At 58.5% G+C, this 19400-nt stretch overlaps 1 protein-coding gene across 1 annotated transcript in view; it reads left to right on the top strand.

Moving 5' to 3' along the window:
- Positions 1–19400, top strand: part of SBF1 (SET binding factor 1) — a 109844-nt gene that overhangs the window by 22044 nt on the left and 68400 nt on the right. The window contains exons 5-13 of the mRNA XM_054069688.1: positions 846–978; positions 3170–3278; positions 5555–5668; positions 7705–7782; positions 9571–9684; positions 11269–11397; positions 11547–11645; positions 15753–15957; positions 17714–17826. Coding sequence (XP_053925663.1) covers positions 846–978; positions 3170–3278; positions 5555–5668; positions 7705–7782; positions 9571–9684; positions 11269–11397; positions 11547–11645; positions 15753–15957; positions 17714–17826 — 1094 coding nt within the window. The remainder of the gene's footprint in view (positions 1–845; positions 979–3169; positions 3279–5554; positions 5669–7704; positions 7783–9570; positions 9685–11268; positions 11398–11546; positions 11646–15752; positions 15958–17713; positions 17827–19400) is intronic.

The raw sequence follows: 19400 nt of genomic DNA, 5'->3' as shown, positions 1-19400 counted from the left end.
ACCTTCCAGGACCTGAAGGAGCTCCAGGAGCTCCAAGAACGATGTCTTCATCCAAAGGGTTCTGAGGTCCTCCAAAGGCAGTGGTGGTGGTGGAGTCTCCATCCCTGGAGGTGTCCAAGGCCGCGTTGGCCACCAACAAATGGAGAACCTCAACAGAGCTTTGGAGAACCCAAGAACGATGTCTTCATCCAAAGGGTTCTGAGGTCCTCCAAAGGTGGTGGTGGTGGAGTCTCCATCCCTGGAAGGGGTTCCTAAGTCATTGAGATGAGGTTCTCAGGGGGTTGGGACTCCATGGATGGTTGCACTCCATCATCTCCACCACCCAGGGGGTGGTGGTGGTGGACTCTCCACCCCTGGAAGGGGTTCCTAAGTCATTGAGATGAGGTTCTCAGGGGGTTGGGACTCCATGGATGGTTGCACTCCATCATCTCCACCACCCAGGGGGCCATGGTGGACTCTCCACCCCTGGAAGGGGTTCCTAAGTCATTGAGATGAGGTTCTCAGGGGGTTGGGACTCCATGGATGGTTGCACTCCATCATCTCATCCACTCAGAGGGCCATGGTGGACTCTCCATCCCTGGAAGGGGTTCCTAAGCCATTGAGATGAGGTCCTCAGGGATGTGGTTGGGACTCCATGGATGGTTGCACTCCATCATCTCCACCACCCAGGGGGGCCATGGTGGACTCTCCATCCCTGGAAGGGGTTCCTAAGTCATTGAGATGAGGTTCTCAGGGGGTTGGGACTCCATGGATGGTTGCACTCCATCATCTCAACCACCGTTCCATGGTCTTTGGTGGGATACGAAGGAACCCCTCCCGGGTTCTTTGGGTTCTTCTCTCCGTAGGGATCACCAACGTTCTGTACCTCTTCTGCGCGGCGCTGACGGAACACAAGATCCTCTTCCTCTCCAGCAGTTACCAGAGGTTGACCGACGCGTGCCGAGCTCTCCTGGCCATCATCTTCCCCCTCAAGTACAGGTGAGGAGGAAGCCACGTTCTCCTCAACGCTCCACCACCTCCGTGGTCCTTCTCCTCAGCTCCATAATTGCTTCTTTACTGCTTCTCCTTAAGCTTCAACCCAACCTCAGCATCTCCAGAGGGTTTCTGAGGGCCACCACCGCTCTGGAGTTGAGGGAGGAACTCTTGAGAGATGTCTCCATGAGGGTGGAGAGGGTGAAGTCCTCGCAGAGAGTGGATCCGTGGTGGTCCTGGGGTTCTACAGCGGAGTTGGAGTGATCCATGGGTTCCATCCAGGAGGAGGGATGGGGTGGGTGGGATCTGCTTGGGCTTCTATGGAGGCTTTGAGGTGGTCCTCCACCACCTCCGTCTCTCCAAATTGGGTTGGGAAGGTGGAAGGTTTCTGGGATGAGGAATGGGGTGGAATGGTTGCGTTCCAAGGGTCAATGGCTCCAATCCCAGATGGAGATCCGTCAGCGGTGGTGGCCCTCAGGGGTCCATACTGGGAGCGGCGCTGTTTGAGATCTCCATCGATGACATCGACACTGAGATCGAGGGCACTCTCAGCGAGTTTGGAGGGGACACTGAGCTGAGTGGGGCGGTTGTCACAGTGGAAGGGTGGGATGGATCCAGAGGGACCGGGAAACGCTGGAGAAGAGGGGCTGGAGAAGCTCAGGCCCTGGAGAAGAGGGGCTGGAGAAGCTCAGGACCTGGAGAAGAGGAGCTGGAGAAGCTCAGGACCTGGAGAAGAGGGGCTGGAGAAGCTCAGGACCTGGAGAAGAGGGGCTGGAGAACCTCAGGACCTGGAGAAGAGGGGCTGGAGAAGCTCAGGACCTGGAGAAGAGGGGCTGGAGAAGCTCAGGACCCGGAGAAGAGGGGCTGGAGAACCTCAGGACCTGGAGAAGAGGGGCTGGAGAAGCTCAGGACCTGGAGAAGAGGGGCTGGAGAAGCTCAGGACCTGGAGAAGAGGGGCTGGAGAAGCTCAGGACCTGGAGAAGAGGAGCTGGAGAAGCTCAGGACCTGGAGAAGAGGGGCTGGAGAAGCTCAGAACCTGGAGAAGAGGGGCTGGAGAAGCTCAGGACCTGGAGAAGAGGGGCTGGAGAAGCTCAGAACCTGGAGAAGAGGGGCTGGAGAAGCTCAGGACCTGGAGAAGAGGGGCCGGAGAACCTCAGGCCCTGGAGAAGAGGGGCTGGAGAAGCTCAGGCCCTGGAGAAGAGGGGCTGGAGAACCTCAGGACCTGGAGAAGAGGGGCTGGAGAAGCTCAGGACCCGGAGAAGAGGGGCTGGAGAACCTCAGGACCTGGAGAAGAGGGGCTGGAGAAGCTCAGGACCCGGAGAAGAGGGGCTGGAGAAGCTCAGGACCTGGAGAAGAGGGGCCGGAGAAGCTCAGGACCTGGAGAAGAGGGGCTGGAGAACCTCAGGACCTGGAGAAGAGGGGCTGGAGAAGCTCAGGACCGGGAGAAGAGGGGCTGGAGAAGCTCAGGACCTGGAGAAGAGGGGCTGGAGAACCTCAGGACCTGGAGAAGAGGGGCTGGAGAACCTCAGGACCCGGAGAAGAGGGGCTGGAGAAGCTCAGGACCTGGAGAAGAGGGACTGGAGAAGCTCAGGACCTGGAGAAGAGGGGCTGGAGAAGGTCCCTTCCAACCCATCCCATGATCCTTCTGAGCTACGGATCCACCAGAGCTCCACCTCAGTCCTCTCCACCCCACGCGCGGTCGCTTCTCCTGTCCCACAAATCCGGAAAAACTGGAAGGCTTCCGGAATGCCGTTGGGAAGAGGACAGCGGTGGTGGTGATGTCCTTGAGGAGACGGTGATGGCTCAAAGGGAGGAGATCCGATAGGAATGAGTGGTTGATGCCACCACCTCCGGCGGCGCCGTTTCCTTCCGGTTTTTTGTCTTCCGATACTTTCTTTTTCGGAGTGAAATGACTCCGCTGGAAAATTTCCCCTCGGATACCCTTGGATTATGGCTTCAACGCCGGGAAAAGGAGCTGTGGAGGACGGGAACGTCGGGAACGGGGCCGTAGGGGACGTCCTCACCAAAGGGCTTTGAGAAAAGGGGGATTTATTGGGACACGGAGGCACTCGCGGGCTCCGGAGTGGGAATTCAGAGGGGGGAATAGTTGGGATTGTTGGGAATTGGAGGTCAGGATGGTGCTGAGGGAAAGAGCGGAGTTGGATTTGCTGCAGCGATGGTGTCTTTTTCCTTACAGTTTCACCTACGTTCCCATCCTTCCGGCGCAGCTCCTGGAGGTCCTGAGCACACCGACTCCGTTCATCATCGGAATCCACTCCGTCTTCCAGTCGGAGACGCAGGAATTGGTGAGAATCCATGGATCGTTGGGGCGGGAGAAGGAGAAACGGAGCCGGGATGGAACCCCGAAGGGTGGGAGGCAAAGAACACGTTGGGTTCTCCGTGCTCCGAGCGGGAATCCGGGCTCTGATCCACAGCTTCCGAGCGGGAACGGTCGATCCGTTGCGTCCTCGGAGCCGAGGGATGAGGATCCGGAATGGAGTAAAGGGCGTGGACCGAGGGTTTGGGATGGAAACTCATCGGGAAGGGCCAAAGGGCCAATGGTGGCTTTTGGGGCTGCGGTGGAGAATGGGAATGAGAGCTGGAAAAGGGCTTTGGAGAAGGGAATGCGGACGCAGGAGAGACAAAACGGGTGGAAGCGGAAAGAGGGAATGTTGAGAGGGGATCTTGGGAAGAAGGTTGTCACGATGAGGGTGGGGAGGGCAACGCTGGATCCATGGATGGAGGCAGGAAGGGTCTCCAGAGGGATTGGATCCAGGCTGGATCCATGGATGGAGGGCAGGAAGGGTCTGCAGAGGGATTGGATCCAGGCTGAATCCATGGATGGAGGGCAGGAAGGGTCTCCAGAGGGATTGGATCCAGGCTGAATCCATGGATGGAGGGCAGGAAGGGTCTCCAGAGGGACTGGATCCAGGCTGGATCCATGGATGGAGGCAGGAAGGGTCTGCAGAGGGATCTGGCCAGGCTGGATCCATGGATGGAGGGCAGGAAGGCTCTGCAGAGGGATCTGGCCAGGCTGGATCCATGGATGGAGGCAGGAAGGGTCTGCAGAGGGATCTGGCCAGGCTGGATCCATGGATGGAGGGCAGGAAGGGTCTGCAGAGGGATCTGGCCAGGCTGGATCCATGGATGAAGGGCAGGAAGGCTCTGCAGAGGGATCTGGCCAGGCTGGATCCATGGATGGAGGGCAGGAAGGCTCTGCAGAGGGATCTGGCCAGGCTGGATCCATGGATGGAGGCAGGAAGGGTCTGCAGAGGGATCTGGCCAGGCTGGATCCATGGATGGAGGGCAGGAAGGGTCTCCAGAGGGATCTGGCCAGGCTGGATCCATGGATGGAGGGCAGGAAGGCTCTGCAGAGGGATCTGGCCAGGCTGGATCCATGGATGGAGGCAGGAAGGCTCTGCAGAGGGATCTGGCCAGGCTGGATCCATGGATGGAGGCAGGAAGGCTCTGCAGAGGGATCTGGCCAGGCTGGATCCATGGATGGAGGACAGGAAGGCTCTGCAGAGGGATCTGGCCAGGCTGGATCCATGGATGGAGGGCAGGAAGGGTCTGCAGAGGGATCTGGCCAGGCTGGATCCATGGATGGAGGGCAGGAAGGCTCTGCAGAGGGATCTGGCCAGGCTGGATCCATGGATGGAGGGCAGGAAGGCTCTGCAGAGGGATCTGGCCAGGCTGGATCCATGGATGGAGGACAGGAAGGGTCTGCAGAGGGATCTGGCCAGGCTGGATCCATGGATGGAGGGCAGGAAGGGTCTGCAGAGGGATCTGGCCAGGCTGGATCCATGGATGGAGGCAGGAAGGCTCTGCAGAGGGATCTGGCCAGGCTGGATCCATGGATGGAGGGCAGGAAGGGTCTGCAGAGGGATCTGGCCAGGCTGGATCCATGGATGGAGGGCAGGAAGGGTCTCCAAAAGGATCTGGCCAGGCTGGATCCATGGATGGAGGTGTTCCAGGCCAGGTTGGATGGCCCTTGGAGCCCCTGATCCGGTGGGAGGTGTCCCTCAACCACGGAACTGGATGGGCTTTGAGGTCCCTTCCATCCCAAACCATTCCATGGTTCTATGAGTTTGCTCTGAACTCAAAGGGGCTCCGATGGAGCCTTCGGAGCAGACACTGTTGTGTCGCTCCGGTCAAGAATGATGGGATGAGGTCAACATCCGCCGTGTCCCACAGTGCCTGAGGAGGACCAGAGAGGTCTCGGAAGCAGTTGCTCCGCTTTAGCCTCCCTGGACACGACCTCATCCGTGCTCCGCGTGGAGCTCGAGGTGACAAATCCAACGCCCTTTCCCACCCGGATGTCCTCCTCCGGTCCCCTTTCCTGCAGGACAGTGGTGGGTTTCCATCATCACATGGGTGGTGGGAAACCTTGGATTCGGTGACAACGGATGATGGAAAACACCTCGTGAGGACCGGAGCGCTCCCAAAGGGGTGGAGAGGATCCCATTCCCAATCCTTTGTCTTCTGGCTTTGACTCCTCTTGGCTCTCCGTTGGCGTCGGGAGGTGGTGGGAATGGGGTTGGGAAGCCCGGCTTTGTCTCACGGCTCTTCCGTCGTTTTCCAGCTGGATGTTGTTATTGCCGACCTGGATGGTGGCACCGTCAACGTTCCGGAGTGTGTCCATATCTCACTGCTTCCCGAACCTCTGCTCCAACAGACCCGGGAAGCCCTTTCCATGGTGAGTTCTTCGGCTTCTCCTCCTCCGGTAGGTGACCAACGCCTCGGGAATGACACGCGGCTCCGTGGGGAACCGGGAAAGGAGCCACCGGGAATGCTCTGAGAGCAGAAATCACATCCCAGGAGACCTTCTCCATCCATGGATGGAGGGCAGGAAGGCTCTGCAGAGGGATCTGGCCAGGCTGGATCCATGGATGGAGGGCAGGAAGGGTCTGCAGAGGGATCTGGCCAGGCTGGATCCATGGATGGAGGGCAGGAAGGCTCTGTAGAGGGATCTGGCCAGGCTGGATCCATGGATGGAGGGCAGGAAGGCTCTGCAGAGGGATCTGGCCAGGCTGGATCCATGGATGGAGGGCAGGAAGGCTCTGCAGAGGGATCTGGCCAGGCTGGATCCATGGATGGAGGGCAGGAAGGGTCTGCAGAGGGATCTGGCCAGGCTGGATCCATGGATGGAGGCAGGAAGGCTCTGCAGAGGGATCTGGCCAGGCTGGATCCATGGATGGAGGGCAGGAAGGGTCTGCAGAGGGATCTGGCCAGGCTGGATCCATGGATGGAGGGCAGGAAGGCTCTGCAGAGGGATCTGGCCAGGCTGGATCCATGGATGGAGGGCAGGAAGGGTCTGCAGAGGGATCTGGCCAGGCTGGATCCATGGATGGAGGGCAGGAAGGCTCTGCAGAGGGATCTGGCCAGGCTGGATCCATGGATGGAAGGCAGGAAGGGTCTGCAGAGGGATCTGGCCAGGCTGGATCCATGGATGGAGGGCAGGAAGGCTCTGCAGAGGGATCTGGCCAGGCTGGATCCATGGATGGAGGGCAGGAAGGCTCTGCAGAGGGATCTGGCCAGGCTGGATCCATGGATGGAGGACAGGAAGGGTCTGCAGAGGGATCTGGCCAGGCTGGATCCATGGATGGAGGGCAGGAAGGGTCTGCAGAGGGATCTGGCCAGGCTGGATCCATGGATGGAGGGCAGGAAGGGTCTGCAGAGGGATCTGGCCAGGCTGGATCCATGGATGGAGGGCAGGAAGGCTCTGCAGAGGGATCTGGCCAGGCTGGATCCATGGATGGAGGGCAGGAAGGGTCTGCAGAGGGATCTGGCCAGGCTGGATCCATGGATGGAGGCAGGAAGGCTCTGCAGAGGGATCTGGCCAGGCTGGATCCATGGATGGAGGCAGGAAGGGTCTCCAGAGGGATCTGGCCAGGCTGGATCCATGGATGGAGGCAGGAAGGGTCTGCAGAGGGATCTGGCCAGGCTGGATCCATGGATGGAGGGCAGGAAGGCTCTGCAGAGGGACTGGATCCAGGCTGGATCCATGGATGGAGGGCAGGAAGGCTCTGCAGAGGGATCTGGCCAGGCTGGATCCATGGATGGAGGGCAGGAAGGGTCTGCAGAGGGATCTGGCCAGGCTGGATCCATGGATGGAGGGCAGGAAGGCTCTGCAGAGGGATCTGGCCAGGCTGGATCCATGGATGGAGGGCAGGAAGGGTCTGCAGAGGGATTGGATCCAGGCTGGATCCATGGATGGAGGGCAGGAAGGCTCTGCAGAGGGATCTGGCCAGGCTGGATCCATGGATGGAGGGCAGGAAGGGTCTGCAGAGGGATCTGGCCAGGCTGGATCCATGGATGGAGGGCAGGAAGGGTCTGCAGAGGGATTGGATCCAGGCTGGATCCATGGATGGAGGGCAGGAAGGCTCTGCAGAGGGATCTGGCCAGGCTGGATCCATGGATGGAGGGCAGGAAGGCTCTGCAGAGGGATCTGGCCAGGCTGGATCCATGGATGGAGGGCAGGAAGGCTCTGCAGAGGGATCTGGCCAGGCTGGATCCATGGATGGAGGCAGGAAGGCTCTGCAGAGGGATCTGGCCAGGCTGGATCCATGGATGGAGGCAGGAAGGCTCTGCAGAGGGATCTGGCCAGGCTGGATCCATGGATGGAGGGCAGGAAGGGTCTCCAGAGGGACTGGATCCAGGATGGATCCATGGATGGAGGGCAGGAAGATATTCCCTTTGGAATTGAGAGTGCTTTGTGCTTTCTCCACGCAGGTTTTGGACCCGGAGTTGGAGGTGGCGGATCTCGCATTCCCCCCTTCCACCATCTCCGCCTCTTCCCTCAAAATGCAGGTGAGTGGAGTCGGGAGGAAGAGGATCTCCCATCCCGTTCCTTGCACCATTCCAGGTGTTTTTCCCATCTCGGTGGTGCCGAGGTTGAGGCTCAGCACGGATCTGCCCGGATGCCGAGGCCATCGCTCCGAGACGTGGCCTGGAAGCCACCAGAGATGTTCTGGTCACTCATGGACAGGGGCGGTTGGATTGGATGACACCAAGAGTTGAGTGGTGTCATCCAGAGGGACCTGGAAAGGCTGGAGAAGAGGGGCTGGAGAAGCTCAGGACCTGGAGAAGAGGGGCTGGAGAAGCTCAGGACCTGGAGAAGAGGGGCTGGAGAACCTCAGGACCTGGAGAAGAGGGGCTGGAGAAGCTCAGGACCTGGAGAAGAGGGGCTGGAGAAGCTCAGGACCTGGAGAAGAGGGGCTGGAGAAGCTCAGGACCTGGAGAAGAGGGGCTGGAGAAGCTCAGGACCTGGAGAAGAGGGGCTGGAGAAGCTCAGGACCTGGAGAAGAGGGGCCGGAGAAGCTCAGGACCTGGAGAAGAGGGGCTGGAGAAGCTCAGGACCTGGAGAAGAGGGACTGGAGAAGCTCAGGACCTGGAGAAGAGGGGCTGGAGAAGCTCAGGACCTGGAGAAGAGGGGCTGGAGAAGCTCAGGACCTGGAGAAGAGGGGCCGGAGAAGCTCAGGACCTGGAGAAGAGGGGCTGGAGAACCTCAGGACCTGGAGAAGAGGGGCTGGAGAACCTCAGGACCTGGAGAAGAGGGGCTGGATAACCTCAGGACCTGGAGAAGAGGGGCCGGAGAAGCTCAGGACCTGGAGAAGAGGGGCCGGAGAAGCTCAGGACCTGGAGAAGAGGGGCTGGAGAAGCTCAGGACCCGGAGAAGAGGGGCTGGAGAACCTCAGGACCTGGAGAAGAGGGGCTGGAGAAGCTCAGGACCTGGAGAAGAGGGGCTGGAGAAGCTCAGGAAGGTCAACCAGGCCAAGGGCAACGTCCTACGTCTGGATTGGGGCGATCCGTGGTTTCAATCCAGGATGAGGGATGATGGATGGGAGCAGCGCTGAGGAGAAGGACTTGGGGAGATGAGGAGAAGGTCAACAGGAGCCACAATGTGTCCTGGGGTCCACTCCAGGGAGACCTCATTGGGAGGGTTGTGTCCAATTCTGGAATCCTCAATGGAAGGAGGAGATGGAGCTGTTGGAATGGATCCAGAGGAGAATCCAAGGATGCTGCGAGGGCTGCAGAACCTCCCGTCCGAGGACAGCTGAGAGAGTTGGGGTTGGGGAGAAGAGAAGGCTCCCAGGAGACTTCAGAGGGACCTTCCGGTGCCTGAAGGGGCTCCGGGAATGCTGGAGAGGGGCTGTTCCCAAAGGGATGGAGTGATGGGATGAGGAATAATGGGAGAAACCGGAGAGGGTCGCGTTTAGATGGGACATGAGGAGGAATTCCTTCATGATGAGAGTGGAGAGACCCTGGAAGAGGTTTTCCAGGGAAGCTGTGGAGCTCCATCCATCCCTGGAGGAGTTCCAGGCCAGGTTGGATGGGATTCGGAGCCCCGGATCCAGCGGGAGGTGTCGCTGCCCATGGAGAGGGGTTGGAATTGGCTGAGCTGCCATCAATCCATCCCACTGCATCCTTTTCCCTGGAATCTCAGCCGCGTTCCCTTCCCGACGCTGACCCTGACGCGTGTGTTGATCCCTTCACCTCCACCCCAGGACTGAAATCCCACCCTACGGAGTGGTTCTTCCGCCCTTTTCCGCCTGAATGGGCTGTGATGGCTTTGTTTTTCCTTCTTTTTTTTCCCAGGATAAGGAGATCCGAGCCGTCTTCCTCCGTTTGTTTGCGCAGCTCCTTCAGGGCTATCGGTGGTGTCTCCACATCATCCGCATCCATCCCGAGCCCGTTATCCGATTCCATAAGGTGAGGGTCACGGATGCGTCTCCACGACCACTTCCGACACGTGGACTCTTCCCCGTTTGGCTCCGGAGTGATGGGATGTCCCTACCCAGAAAAAAAAGGGTTGGAATCGCATCCAGAGCAGCGTGGCCAGCACGGAGGGACGGGATTGTGCCCCTCTGCTCCGCTCCGGGGAGACCTCATCGGGAGCGTTGGGGCCAATTCTGGAATCCTCAACAGAAGGAGGAGATGGAGCTGTTGGAATGGATCCAGAGGAGGCTCCAAGGATTATCTGAGGGCTGGAGAACCTCCCGTCCGAGGACAGGCGGAGAGAGTTGGGGTTGGGGAGAAGAGAAGGCTCCCAGGAGACCTTCTGGAGACCTTCCGGTGCCTGAAGGGGCTCCGGGAAAGCCGGAGAGGGGCTGTTCCCAAAGGGATGGAGCGATGGGATGAGGAATAATGGGAGGAACCGGAGAGGGGCAGAGTTAGACTGGACATGAGGAGGAATTCCTTCCCCATGAGGTTGGTGAGACCCTGGAAGAGGTTTTCCAGGGAAGCTGTGGTGCTCCATCCATCCCTGGAGGGGTTCCAGGCCAGGTTGGATGGGATTCGGAGCCCCGGATCCAGCGGGAGGTGTTGCTGCCCATGGAGAGGGATTGGAATTGGATGGGCTTTGAGATCCCTTCCAACCCAACTCAACCTTAGAGGGACCTTCCGGTGCCTGAAGGGGCTCCGGGAAAGCTCTGGAGAGGGACTGTTCCCAAAGGGATGGAGTGATGGGATGAGGGATTATGGGGAGAAACCGGAGAGGGTCACGTTTAGACTGGAAATGAGGAGGAATTCCTTCATGATGAGGTTGGTGTGACCCTGGAAGAGGTTTTCCCGGGAAGCTGTGGCTGCCCCATCCCTGGAGGGGTTCCAGGCCAGGTTGGATGAAGCCTTGGAGCAACCTCATAGGATCATGGAATGGGTTGGGTTGGAAATGACCTTAAAGGTGATCCAATTCCAACCCCTCTCCCCATGGGCAGCGACACCTCCCGCTGGATCCGGGGCTCCGAATCCCATCCAACCTGGCCTGGAACCCCTCCAGGGATGGATGGAGCTCCACAGCTTCCCTGGAAAACCTCTTCCAGGGCCTCACCACCCTCATCGTGAAGGAATTCCTCCTCATTTCCACTCTGACTCTGCCCCTCTCCAGTTTCTCCCCATTATTCCTCATCCCATCCCTCCAAGACCTTGGAAGAAGTCCCTCTCCAGCTTTCCCGGAGCCCCTTCAGGCACCGGAAGTTCTCCATAAGGTCTCCTGGGAGCCTTCTCTTCTCCCCACCTCTCTCCACCCATCCTCGGACAGAAGGTTCTCCAACCTTTGGATCCTCTTTGGAGCCATCTGATCCCACCAGAGGTCTCTTTCCCCATGGAGAAGCGTTGGAAGCGGATGATCCTTAAGATCCCTTCCACCCCAACCCATTCCATGACCGTCTGAAGGAGGAGATGTTGTCCCACAGCCGCACGACCTCTTTGTCACCCACGTTGCCACATCCACCGTGGTGACATCTTCCCCCCGGTGGCCGTTGCTGTGACCTCGTGTCCCTCCTTCCCGTTTTCCAGGCCGCTTTCCTTGGCCAAAGGGGTTTGACGGAAGACGACTTCCTCACCAAGGTCTTGGAGGGCATGGCCTTCGCCGGCTTCGTCACGGAGCGCGGCGCTCCGTACCGCTCCATCGACCTCTTCGACGAGGTAGGGACTCAACGGAGAACCTCCGCCGCCTTCCAGGTTCTCCGACCGTTCCAACCGTTGCGGATGGAGGAGGACCACCACCAGGAGGAGAAGAAGGTGGTTGACCGTATCTCAGCCAATCTTCTCATCCATGGTTTTCCTTCTCCCAGCTCGTGGCGTACGAGGTGAAGCGGATGCGAGCGGAAGAAGGGAATAAGACGAAGATCTTGAGGCACATCAAGGAACTCGCCGAGAAGCTCTACAAAAACGTGAGTATGGAAGGAGACCTTCTGATCCACCTCTCCTCCTTCCGACTCTCGATGGGACCTCCTCTGGGGGGTGGTGGCATCTCCTGATGGATCCAGAAGGACCTGGGGTGGCGTGAGCCGCTTCCAGGAGAAGGATTCCATGGATTTGGGGGCGCTGTGGACATCAGGAATGCTCTGGAGAAGCTGCTGAGCTTCTTGTCCAAGCGAGGGTGGGCGAGCAAAGGTCTTCTGGAAGCACCAAAGCTTCTCCAGGAGCACCTCCTGATGGATCCAGAAGGACCTGGGGTGGCGTGAGCCACTTCCAGGAGCAGAATTCCATGGATTTGGGGGTGCTGTGGACATCAGGAATGCTCTGGAGAAGCTGCTGAGCTTCTTGTCCAAGCCAGGGTGGGCAAGGAAAGCTCCTCCAGGAGCACCAAAGCTCCTCCAGAAGCACCAAAGCTCCTCCAGGAACACCTCCTGATGGGTCCAGAAGGACCTGGTGTGGTGTGAGCTGCTCCCGGGAGCAGAATTCCATGGATTTGGGGGCGCTGTGGACATCAGGAATGCTCTGGAGAAGCTGCTGAGCTGCTTGTCCAAGGCAGGGTGGGCAAGGAAAGGTCTTCTGGAAGCAGAGAAGCTCCTCCAGGAGCATCAAAGCTTCTCCAGGAGCACCTCCTGATGGATCCAGAAGGACCTGGTGTGGCGTGAGCCGCTTCCAGGAGCAGAATTCCATGGATTTGGAGGTGCTGTGGACATCAGGAATGCTCTGGAGAAGCTGCTGAGCTCCTTGTCCAAGCCAGGGTGGGCGAGCAAAGGTCTTCTGGAAGCAGAGAAGCTCCTCCAGAAGCAGAGAAGCTCCTCCAGGAGCCCCTCCTGATGGATCCAGAAGGACCTGGTGTGGCGTGAGCCGCTTCCAGGAGCAGAATTCCATGGATTTGGGGGCACTGTGGAGATCAGGAATGCTCTGGAGAAGCTGCTGAGCTTCTTGTCCAAGCCAGGGTGGGCGAGCAAAGGTCTTCTGGAAGCAGAGAAGCTCCTCCAGGAGCACCGAAGCTCCTCCAGGAGCACCTTCTGATGGATCCAGAAGGACCTGGTGTGGCGTGAGCCGCTTCCAGGAGCAGAATTCCATGGATTTAGGGGTCTGTGGACATCAGGAATGCTCTGGAGAAGCTGCTGAGCTCCTTGTCCAAGCCAGGGTGGGCGAGCAAAGGTCTTCTGGAAGCAGAGAAGCTCCTCCAGGAGCACCTCCTGATGGATCCAGAAGGACCTGGTGTGGCGTGAGCCGCTTCCAGGAGAAGGATTCCATGGATTTGGGGGCACTGTGGAGATCAGGAATGCTCTGGAGAAGCTGCTGAGCTCCTTGTCCAAGCCAGGGTGGGTGAGCAAAGGTCTTCTGGAAGCAGAGAAGCTCCTCCAGAAGCAGAGAAGCTCCTCCAGGAGCACCTCCTGATGGATCCAGAAGGACCTGGGGTGGCGTGAGCCACTTCCAGGAGCAGAATTCCATGGATTTGGGGGTGCTGTGGACATCAGGAATGCTCTGGAGAAGCTGCTGAGCTTCTTGTCCAAGCCAGGGTGGGCAAGGAAAGCTCCTCCAGGAGCACCAAAGCTCCTCCAGAAGCACCAAAGCTCCTCCAGGAACACCTCCTGATGGGTCCAGAAGGACCTGGTGTGGTGTGAGCTGCTCCCGGGAGCAGAATTCCATGGATTTGGGGGCGCTGTGGACATCAGGAATGCTCTGGAGAAGCTGCTGAGCTGCTTGTCCAAGGCAGGGTGGGCAAGGAAAGGTCTTCTGGAAGCAGAGAAGCTCCTCCAGGAGCATCAAAGCTTCTCCAGGAGCACCTCCTGATGGATCCAGAAGGACCTGGTGTGGCGTGAGCCGCTTCCAGGAGCAGAATTCCATGGATTTGGGGGCACTGTGGAGATCAGGAATGCTCTGGAGAAGCTGCTGAGCTTCTTGTCCAAGCCAGGGTGGGCAAGGAAAGGTCTTCTGGAAGCAGAGAAGCTCCTCCAGGAGCACCTCCTGATGGATCCAGAAGGACCTGGTGTGGTGTGAGCTGCTCCCGGGAGCAGAATTCCATGGATTTGGGGGTGCTGTGGACATCAGGAATGCTCTGGAGAAGCTGCTGAGCTTCTTGTCCAAGCCAGGGTGGGCGAGCAAAGGTCTTCTGGAAGCAGAGAAGCTCCTCCAGGAGCACCGAAGCTCCTCCAGGAGCACCTTCTGATGGATCCAGAAGGACCTGGTGTGGCGTGAGCCGCTTCCAGGAGCAGAATTCCATGGATTCAGGGGTGCGGTGGACATCAGGAATGCTCTGGAGAAGCTGCTGAGCTCCTTGTCCAAGCCAGGGTGGGCGAGCAAAGGTCTTCTGGAAGCAGAGAAGCTCCTCCAGAAGCACCGAAGCTCCTCCAGGAGCACCTCCTGATGGATCCAGAAGGACCTGGTGTGGCGTGAGCCGCTTCCAGGAGCAGAATTCCATGGATTTGGAGGCGCTGTGGACATCAGGAATGCTCTGGAGAAGCTGCTGAGCTCCTTGTCCAAGCCAGGGTGGGAAGCAAAGGTCTTCTGGAAGCAGAGAAGCTCCTCCAGAAGCACCGAAGCTCCTCCAGGAGCACCTCCTGATGGATCCAGAAGGACCTGGTGTGGCGTGAGCCGCTCCCGGGAGCAGAATTCCATGGATTTGGGGGCACTGTGGAGATCAGGAATGCTCTGGAGAAGCTGCTGAGCTTCTTGTCCAAGCCAGGGTGGGCGAGCAAAGGTCTTCTGGAAGCAGAGAAGCTCCTCCAGAAGCAGAGAAGCTCCTCCAGGAGCACCTCCTGATGGATCCAGAAGGACCTGGTGTGGCGTGAGCCGCTTCCAGGAGCAGAATTCCATGGATTTGGAGGTGCTGTGGACATCAGGAATGCTCTGGAGGAGCTGCTGAGCTTCTTGTCCAAGCCAGGGTGGGCGAGCAAAGGTCTTCTGGAAGCAGAGAAGCTCCTCCAGGAGCACCTCCTGATGGATCCAGAAGGACCTGGTGTGGCGTGAGCCGCTTCCAGGAGAAGGATTCCATGGATTTGGGGCACTGTGGACATCAGGAATGCTCTGGAGAAGCTGCTGAGCTTCTTGTCCAAGCCAGGGTGGGCAAGGAAAGGTCTTCTGGAAGCAGAGAAGCTCCTCCAGGAGCCCCTCCTGATGGATCCAGAAGGACCTGGTGTGGCGTGAGCCGCTTCCAGGAGCAGAATTCCATGGATTTGGAGGCGCTGTGGACATCAGGAATGCTCTGGAGGAGCTTCTGTCCTTCTTGTCCAAGCCAGGGTGGGCGAGCAAAGGTCTTCTGGAAGCAGAGAAGCTCCTCCAGAAGCAGAGAAGCTCCTCCAGGAGCACCTCCTGATGGATCCAGAAGGACCTGGTGTGGCGTGAGCCGCTTCCAGGAGCAGAATTCCATGGATTTGGGGGCACTGTGGAGATCAGGAATGCTCTGGAGAAGCTGCTGAGCTGCTTGTCCAAGCCAGGGTGGGCGAGCAAAGGTCTTCTGGAAGCAGAGAAGCTCCTCCAGGAGCAGAGAAGCTCCTCCAGGAGCACCTCCTGATGGATCCAGAAGGACCTGGTGTGGCGTGAGCTGCTCCCGGGAGCAGAATTCCATGGATTTGGGGGTGCTGTGGAGATCAGGAATGCTCTGGAGAAGCTGCTGAGCTTCTTGTCCAAGCCAGGGTGGGCAAGGAAAGGTCTTCTGGAAGCAGAGAAGCTCCTCCAGGAGCACCGAAGCTCCTCCAGGAGCACCTCCTGATGGATCCAGAAGGACCTGGTGTGGCGTGAGCCGCTTCCAGGAGCAAATTCCATGGATTTGGAGGTGCTGTGGACATCAGGAATGCTCTGGAGAAGCTGCTGTCCTTCTTGTCCAAGCCAGGGTGGGCGAGCAAAGGTCTTCTGGAAGCAGAGAAGCTCCTCCAGGAGCACCGAAGCTCCTCGAGGACTCTTCACCATCTCAGATGGAGCTCCTGGGAGCACCGTAGACCTCCGCATTCCCAATGTTTACGGAATCTCCGTTGGAATTTTGGCCTCGGGAACCTCAGAGGGTGTCTCGAAGCCCTCTCCTTTCCGCGCGAGAGGACCTCCAGCGAGGACTTTGCCCACCTTTGTCGTTGCAGGAGAACCCCTACCCGGCGGTGGCCATGCAGAAGGTGCAGAAACCCACGGAATGTGGTCCTCTCCGTAGTCCCCGGAAGGCTTTTCCGCGCTTGGATGAGGGGACGGTGCAGTGGATCATCGACCAGGCCACCGCCAAGCTGCAGGCCGCCCCGCCTGCCGTCAAAGCCCAGAAGAAGACCATGGTCCCATCAGGACCTCCCATCGGTACGTGGAGGTGGAGGAGCTTTGTCTTCTCCTCTCTATGGTTGAGGTTCTCCTCTCTATGGTTGAGGTTCTCCTCTCTATGGTTGAGGTTCTCCTCTCTATGGTTGAGGTTCTCCTCTCTCTATGGTTGAGGTTCTCCTCTCTATGGTTGAGGTTCTCCTCTCCGCATGGTTGAGGTTCTCCTCTCTATGGTTGAGGTTCTCCTCCCACCATGGTTGAGGTTCTCCTCTCTATGGTTGAAGTTCTCCTCTCTATGGTTGAGGTTCTCCTCTCTATGGTTGAAGTTCTCCTCTCTATGGTTGAGGTTCTCCTCTCTATGGTTGAGGTTCTCCTCTCTATGGTTGAGGTTCTCCTCTCCCCATGGTTGAGGTTCTCATCCCTCATCCTGGACTGAAACCACGGATCGCCCCCTCCCACCTGTGTAGGACGTTCCATTTGACCTGGTTGACCTTCCTGAGCTTCTCCAGCCCCTCTTCTCCAGGTCCTGATGTTCTCCAGCCCCTCTTCTCCAGGTCCTGATGTTCTCCAGCCCCTCTTCTCCAGGTCCTGAGCTTCTCCAGCCCCTCTTCTCCGGGTCCTGAGCTTCTCCAGCCCCTCTTCTCCAGGGCCTGAGCTTCTCCAGCCCCTCTTCTCCAGGTCCTGAGGTTCTCCAGCCCCTCTTCTCCACGTCCTGAGGTTCTCCAGCCCCTCTTCTCCAGGTCCTGAGCTTCTCCGGCCCCTCTTCTCCAGGTCCTGAGCTTCTCCAGCCCCTCTTCTCCAGGTCCTGAGGTTCTCCAGCTCCTCTTCTCCAGGGCCTGAGCTTCTCCAGCCCCTCTTCTCCAGGTCCTGAGCTTCTCCAGCCCCTCTTCTCCAGGTCCTGAGGTTCTCCAGCCCCTCTTCTCCAGGTCCTGAGGTTCTCCAGCCCCTCTTCTCCAGGTCCTGAGCTTCTCCAGCCCCTCTTCTCCAGGTCCTGAGCTTCTCCAGCCCCCCTTCTCCAGGTCCTGAGCTTCTCCAGCCCCTCTTCTCCAGGTCCTGAGCTTCTCCAGCCCCTCTTCTCCAGGTCCTGAGCTTCTCCAGCCCCTCTTCTCCAGGTGCTGAGCTTCTCCAGCCCCTCTTCTCCAGGTCCTGAGGTTCTCCAGCCCCTCTTCTCCAGGTCCTGAGGTTCTCCAGCCCCTCTTCTCCAGGTCCTGAGCTTCTCCAGCCCCTCTTCTCCAGGTCCTGAGCTTCTCCAGCCCCTCTTCTCCAGGTCCTGAGCTTCTCCAGCCCCTCTTCTCCAGGTCCTGAGCTTCTCCAGCCCCTCTTCTCCAGGTCCTGAGGTTCTCCAGCCCCTCTTCTCCAGGTCCTGAGCTTCTCCAGCCCCTCTTCTCCAGGTCCTGAGCTTCTCCAGCCCCTCTTCTCCAGGTCCTGAGCTTCTCCAGCCCCTCTTCTCCAGGTCCTGAGCTTCTCCAGCCCCTCTTCTCCAGGTCCTGAGCTTCTCCAGCCCCTCTTCTCCAGGTCCTGAGCTTCTCCAGCCCCTCTTCTCCAGGTCCTGAGCTTCTCCAGCCCCTCTTCTCCAGGTCCTGAGCTTCTCCAGCCCCTCCTCTCCAGGAGGTGCAGATGAGGTCTCTCTTTGGCCTCTTCTTCTCTGGGTTACACCACTCGAGCTCCCTCAAAACCGCTCTTCTGCATCACCTTCATCACCTCCAGATGCTCTCCAACCCCTCAAAGTCCATTTTTTTTTGGGATCCAAACCTCCGGGATTGGAGGTGTTGGATCTCACGGAACGTTCTCTCCTCAGATGCCATCATGGAACGCAACGGCAACGCTTTGGCCAACAGCGCCCGTCGCCTCGAGGTGGTCAGGAACTGCATCTCCTACGTCTTCGAGAACAAAATGTTGGAAGCCAAAAAGGTGAGAGCGGCGCTTCCGGAACCGATGGATGAGGGATGGGGAAGGGAATGGCTTTGTCTCTCCTCCGGATAAACGCTGGAGAGGACATTCCTGATGGAGTCCACATCTCTGCTGAGCCATTCCAACGTTCTCTCGGTGCTGTTCCTCAGCATTGGGTCCACCTGAGTGTGGCTGTTGACCACCAGCACGGAACCTTCTGGGATCCATGGATGGAGGGCAGGAAGGGTCTCCAGAGGGATCCATCCAGGCTGGATCCATGGATGGAGAGCAGGAAGGGTCTCCAGAGGGATCTTCTCAGGCTTTGGTTGAGCCATGGAGTGTCCTCCAGGCGTAGGGCTGGGATTGTCCTCCTGGGTTTGGTCCTGGTGAGGCCACACCTCAAATCCTGGTTCAGTTTTGGGTCCTTCACTCCAAGAAGGACATTGAGGTCCTGGAGGACGTCCATAGAAGGGAGCGGAGTTGGGGAAGGGGTTGGAGAACGCAGCTTCTGAGGAGCCGCTGAGGGACCTGAGGGTCTGGAGAAGAGGAGGTTGAGGGGAGACCTCATTGCTCTCTACAACACCTGAAAGGAGGTGGTGGAGCGGTGGGTGTTGATGTCTTCTCCTCATTGAGAGGCGATCGGATGAGAGGGAAGGGCCTCGAGCTGCTCCAGAGCACCTTCTGGTTGGACATCAGGAGGACCTTCTTCACCACGAGGCCTTCTCAGGCCCTGCAGAGGCCGTCCAGGGCGGTGGTGGAGTCTCCAATGCTTGGAGGGCTTTCAAAGCCGGGGAGATGAGGTCCTCAGGGAGGTGGTTTGGCCGTGGACAGGAGTCAAAGGTCTCCCTCCACCCCTCAGGGTGTGTCCCGTGGAGATAACCCAATGAGGTCCCATGGGGATAACCCAATGAGGTCCCGTGGAGATAACCCAATGAGGTCCCGTGGAGAGAACCCAATGAGGTCCCATGGAGATAACCCAATGAGGTCCCGTGGAGATAACCCAATGAGGTCCCGTGGGGATAACCCAATGAGGTCCCGTGGAGATAACCCAATGAGGTCCCGTGGAGAGAACCCAATGAGGTCCCATGGAGATAACCCAATGAGGTCCCGTGGGGATAACCCAATGAGGTCCCGTGGAGATAACCCAATGAGGTCCCGTGGAGAGAACCCAATGAGGTCCCGTGGAGAGAACCCAATGAGGTCCATGGAGATAACCCAATGAGGTCCCATGGAGATAACCCAATGAGGTCCCATGGAGATAACCCAATGAGGTCCCATGGAGATAACCCAATGAGGTCCCGTGGAGATAACCCAATGAGGTCCCCTGGAGATAACCCAATGAGGTCCCATGGAGATAACCCAATGAGGTCCCGTGGGGATAACCCAATGAGGTCCCATGGAGATAACCCAATGAGGTCCCATGGAGAGAACCCAATGAGGTCCCATGGAGATAACCCAATGAGGTCCCGTGGAGATAACCCAATGAGGTCCCGTGGAGAGAACCCAATGAGGTCCCGTGGGGATAACCCAATGAGGTCCCGTGGAGATAACCCAATGAGGTCCCGTGGGGATAACCCAATGAGGTCCCGTGGAGA

This window comes from Cuculus canorus, chromosome 1 (assembly GCF_017976375.1).
Source record: "Cuculus canorus isolate bCucCan1 chromosome 1, bCucCan1.pri, whole genome shotgun sequence".
In the NCBI taxonomy this organism is placed as follows: domain Eukaryota; kingdom Metazoa; phylum Chordata; class Aves; order Cuculiformes; family Cuculidae; genus Cuculus; species Cuculus canorus.
Note: the sequence above shows the minus strand (reverse complement) of the source record. Positions and strands in the feature narration are given on the sequence as shown.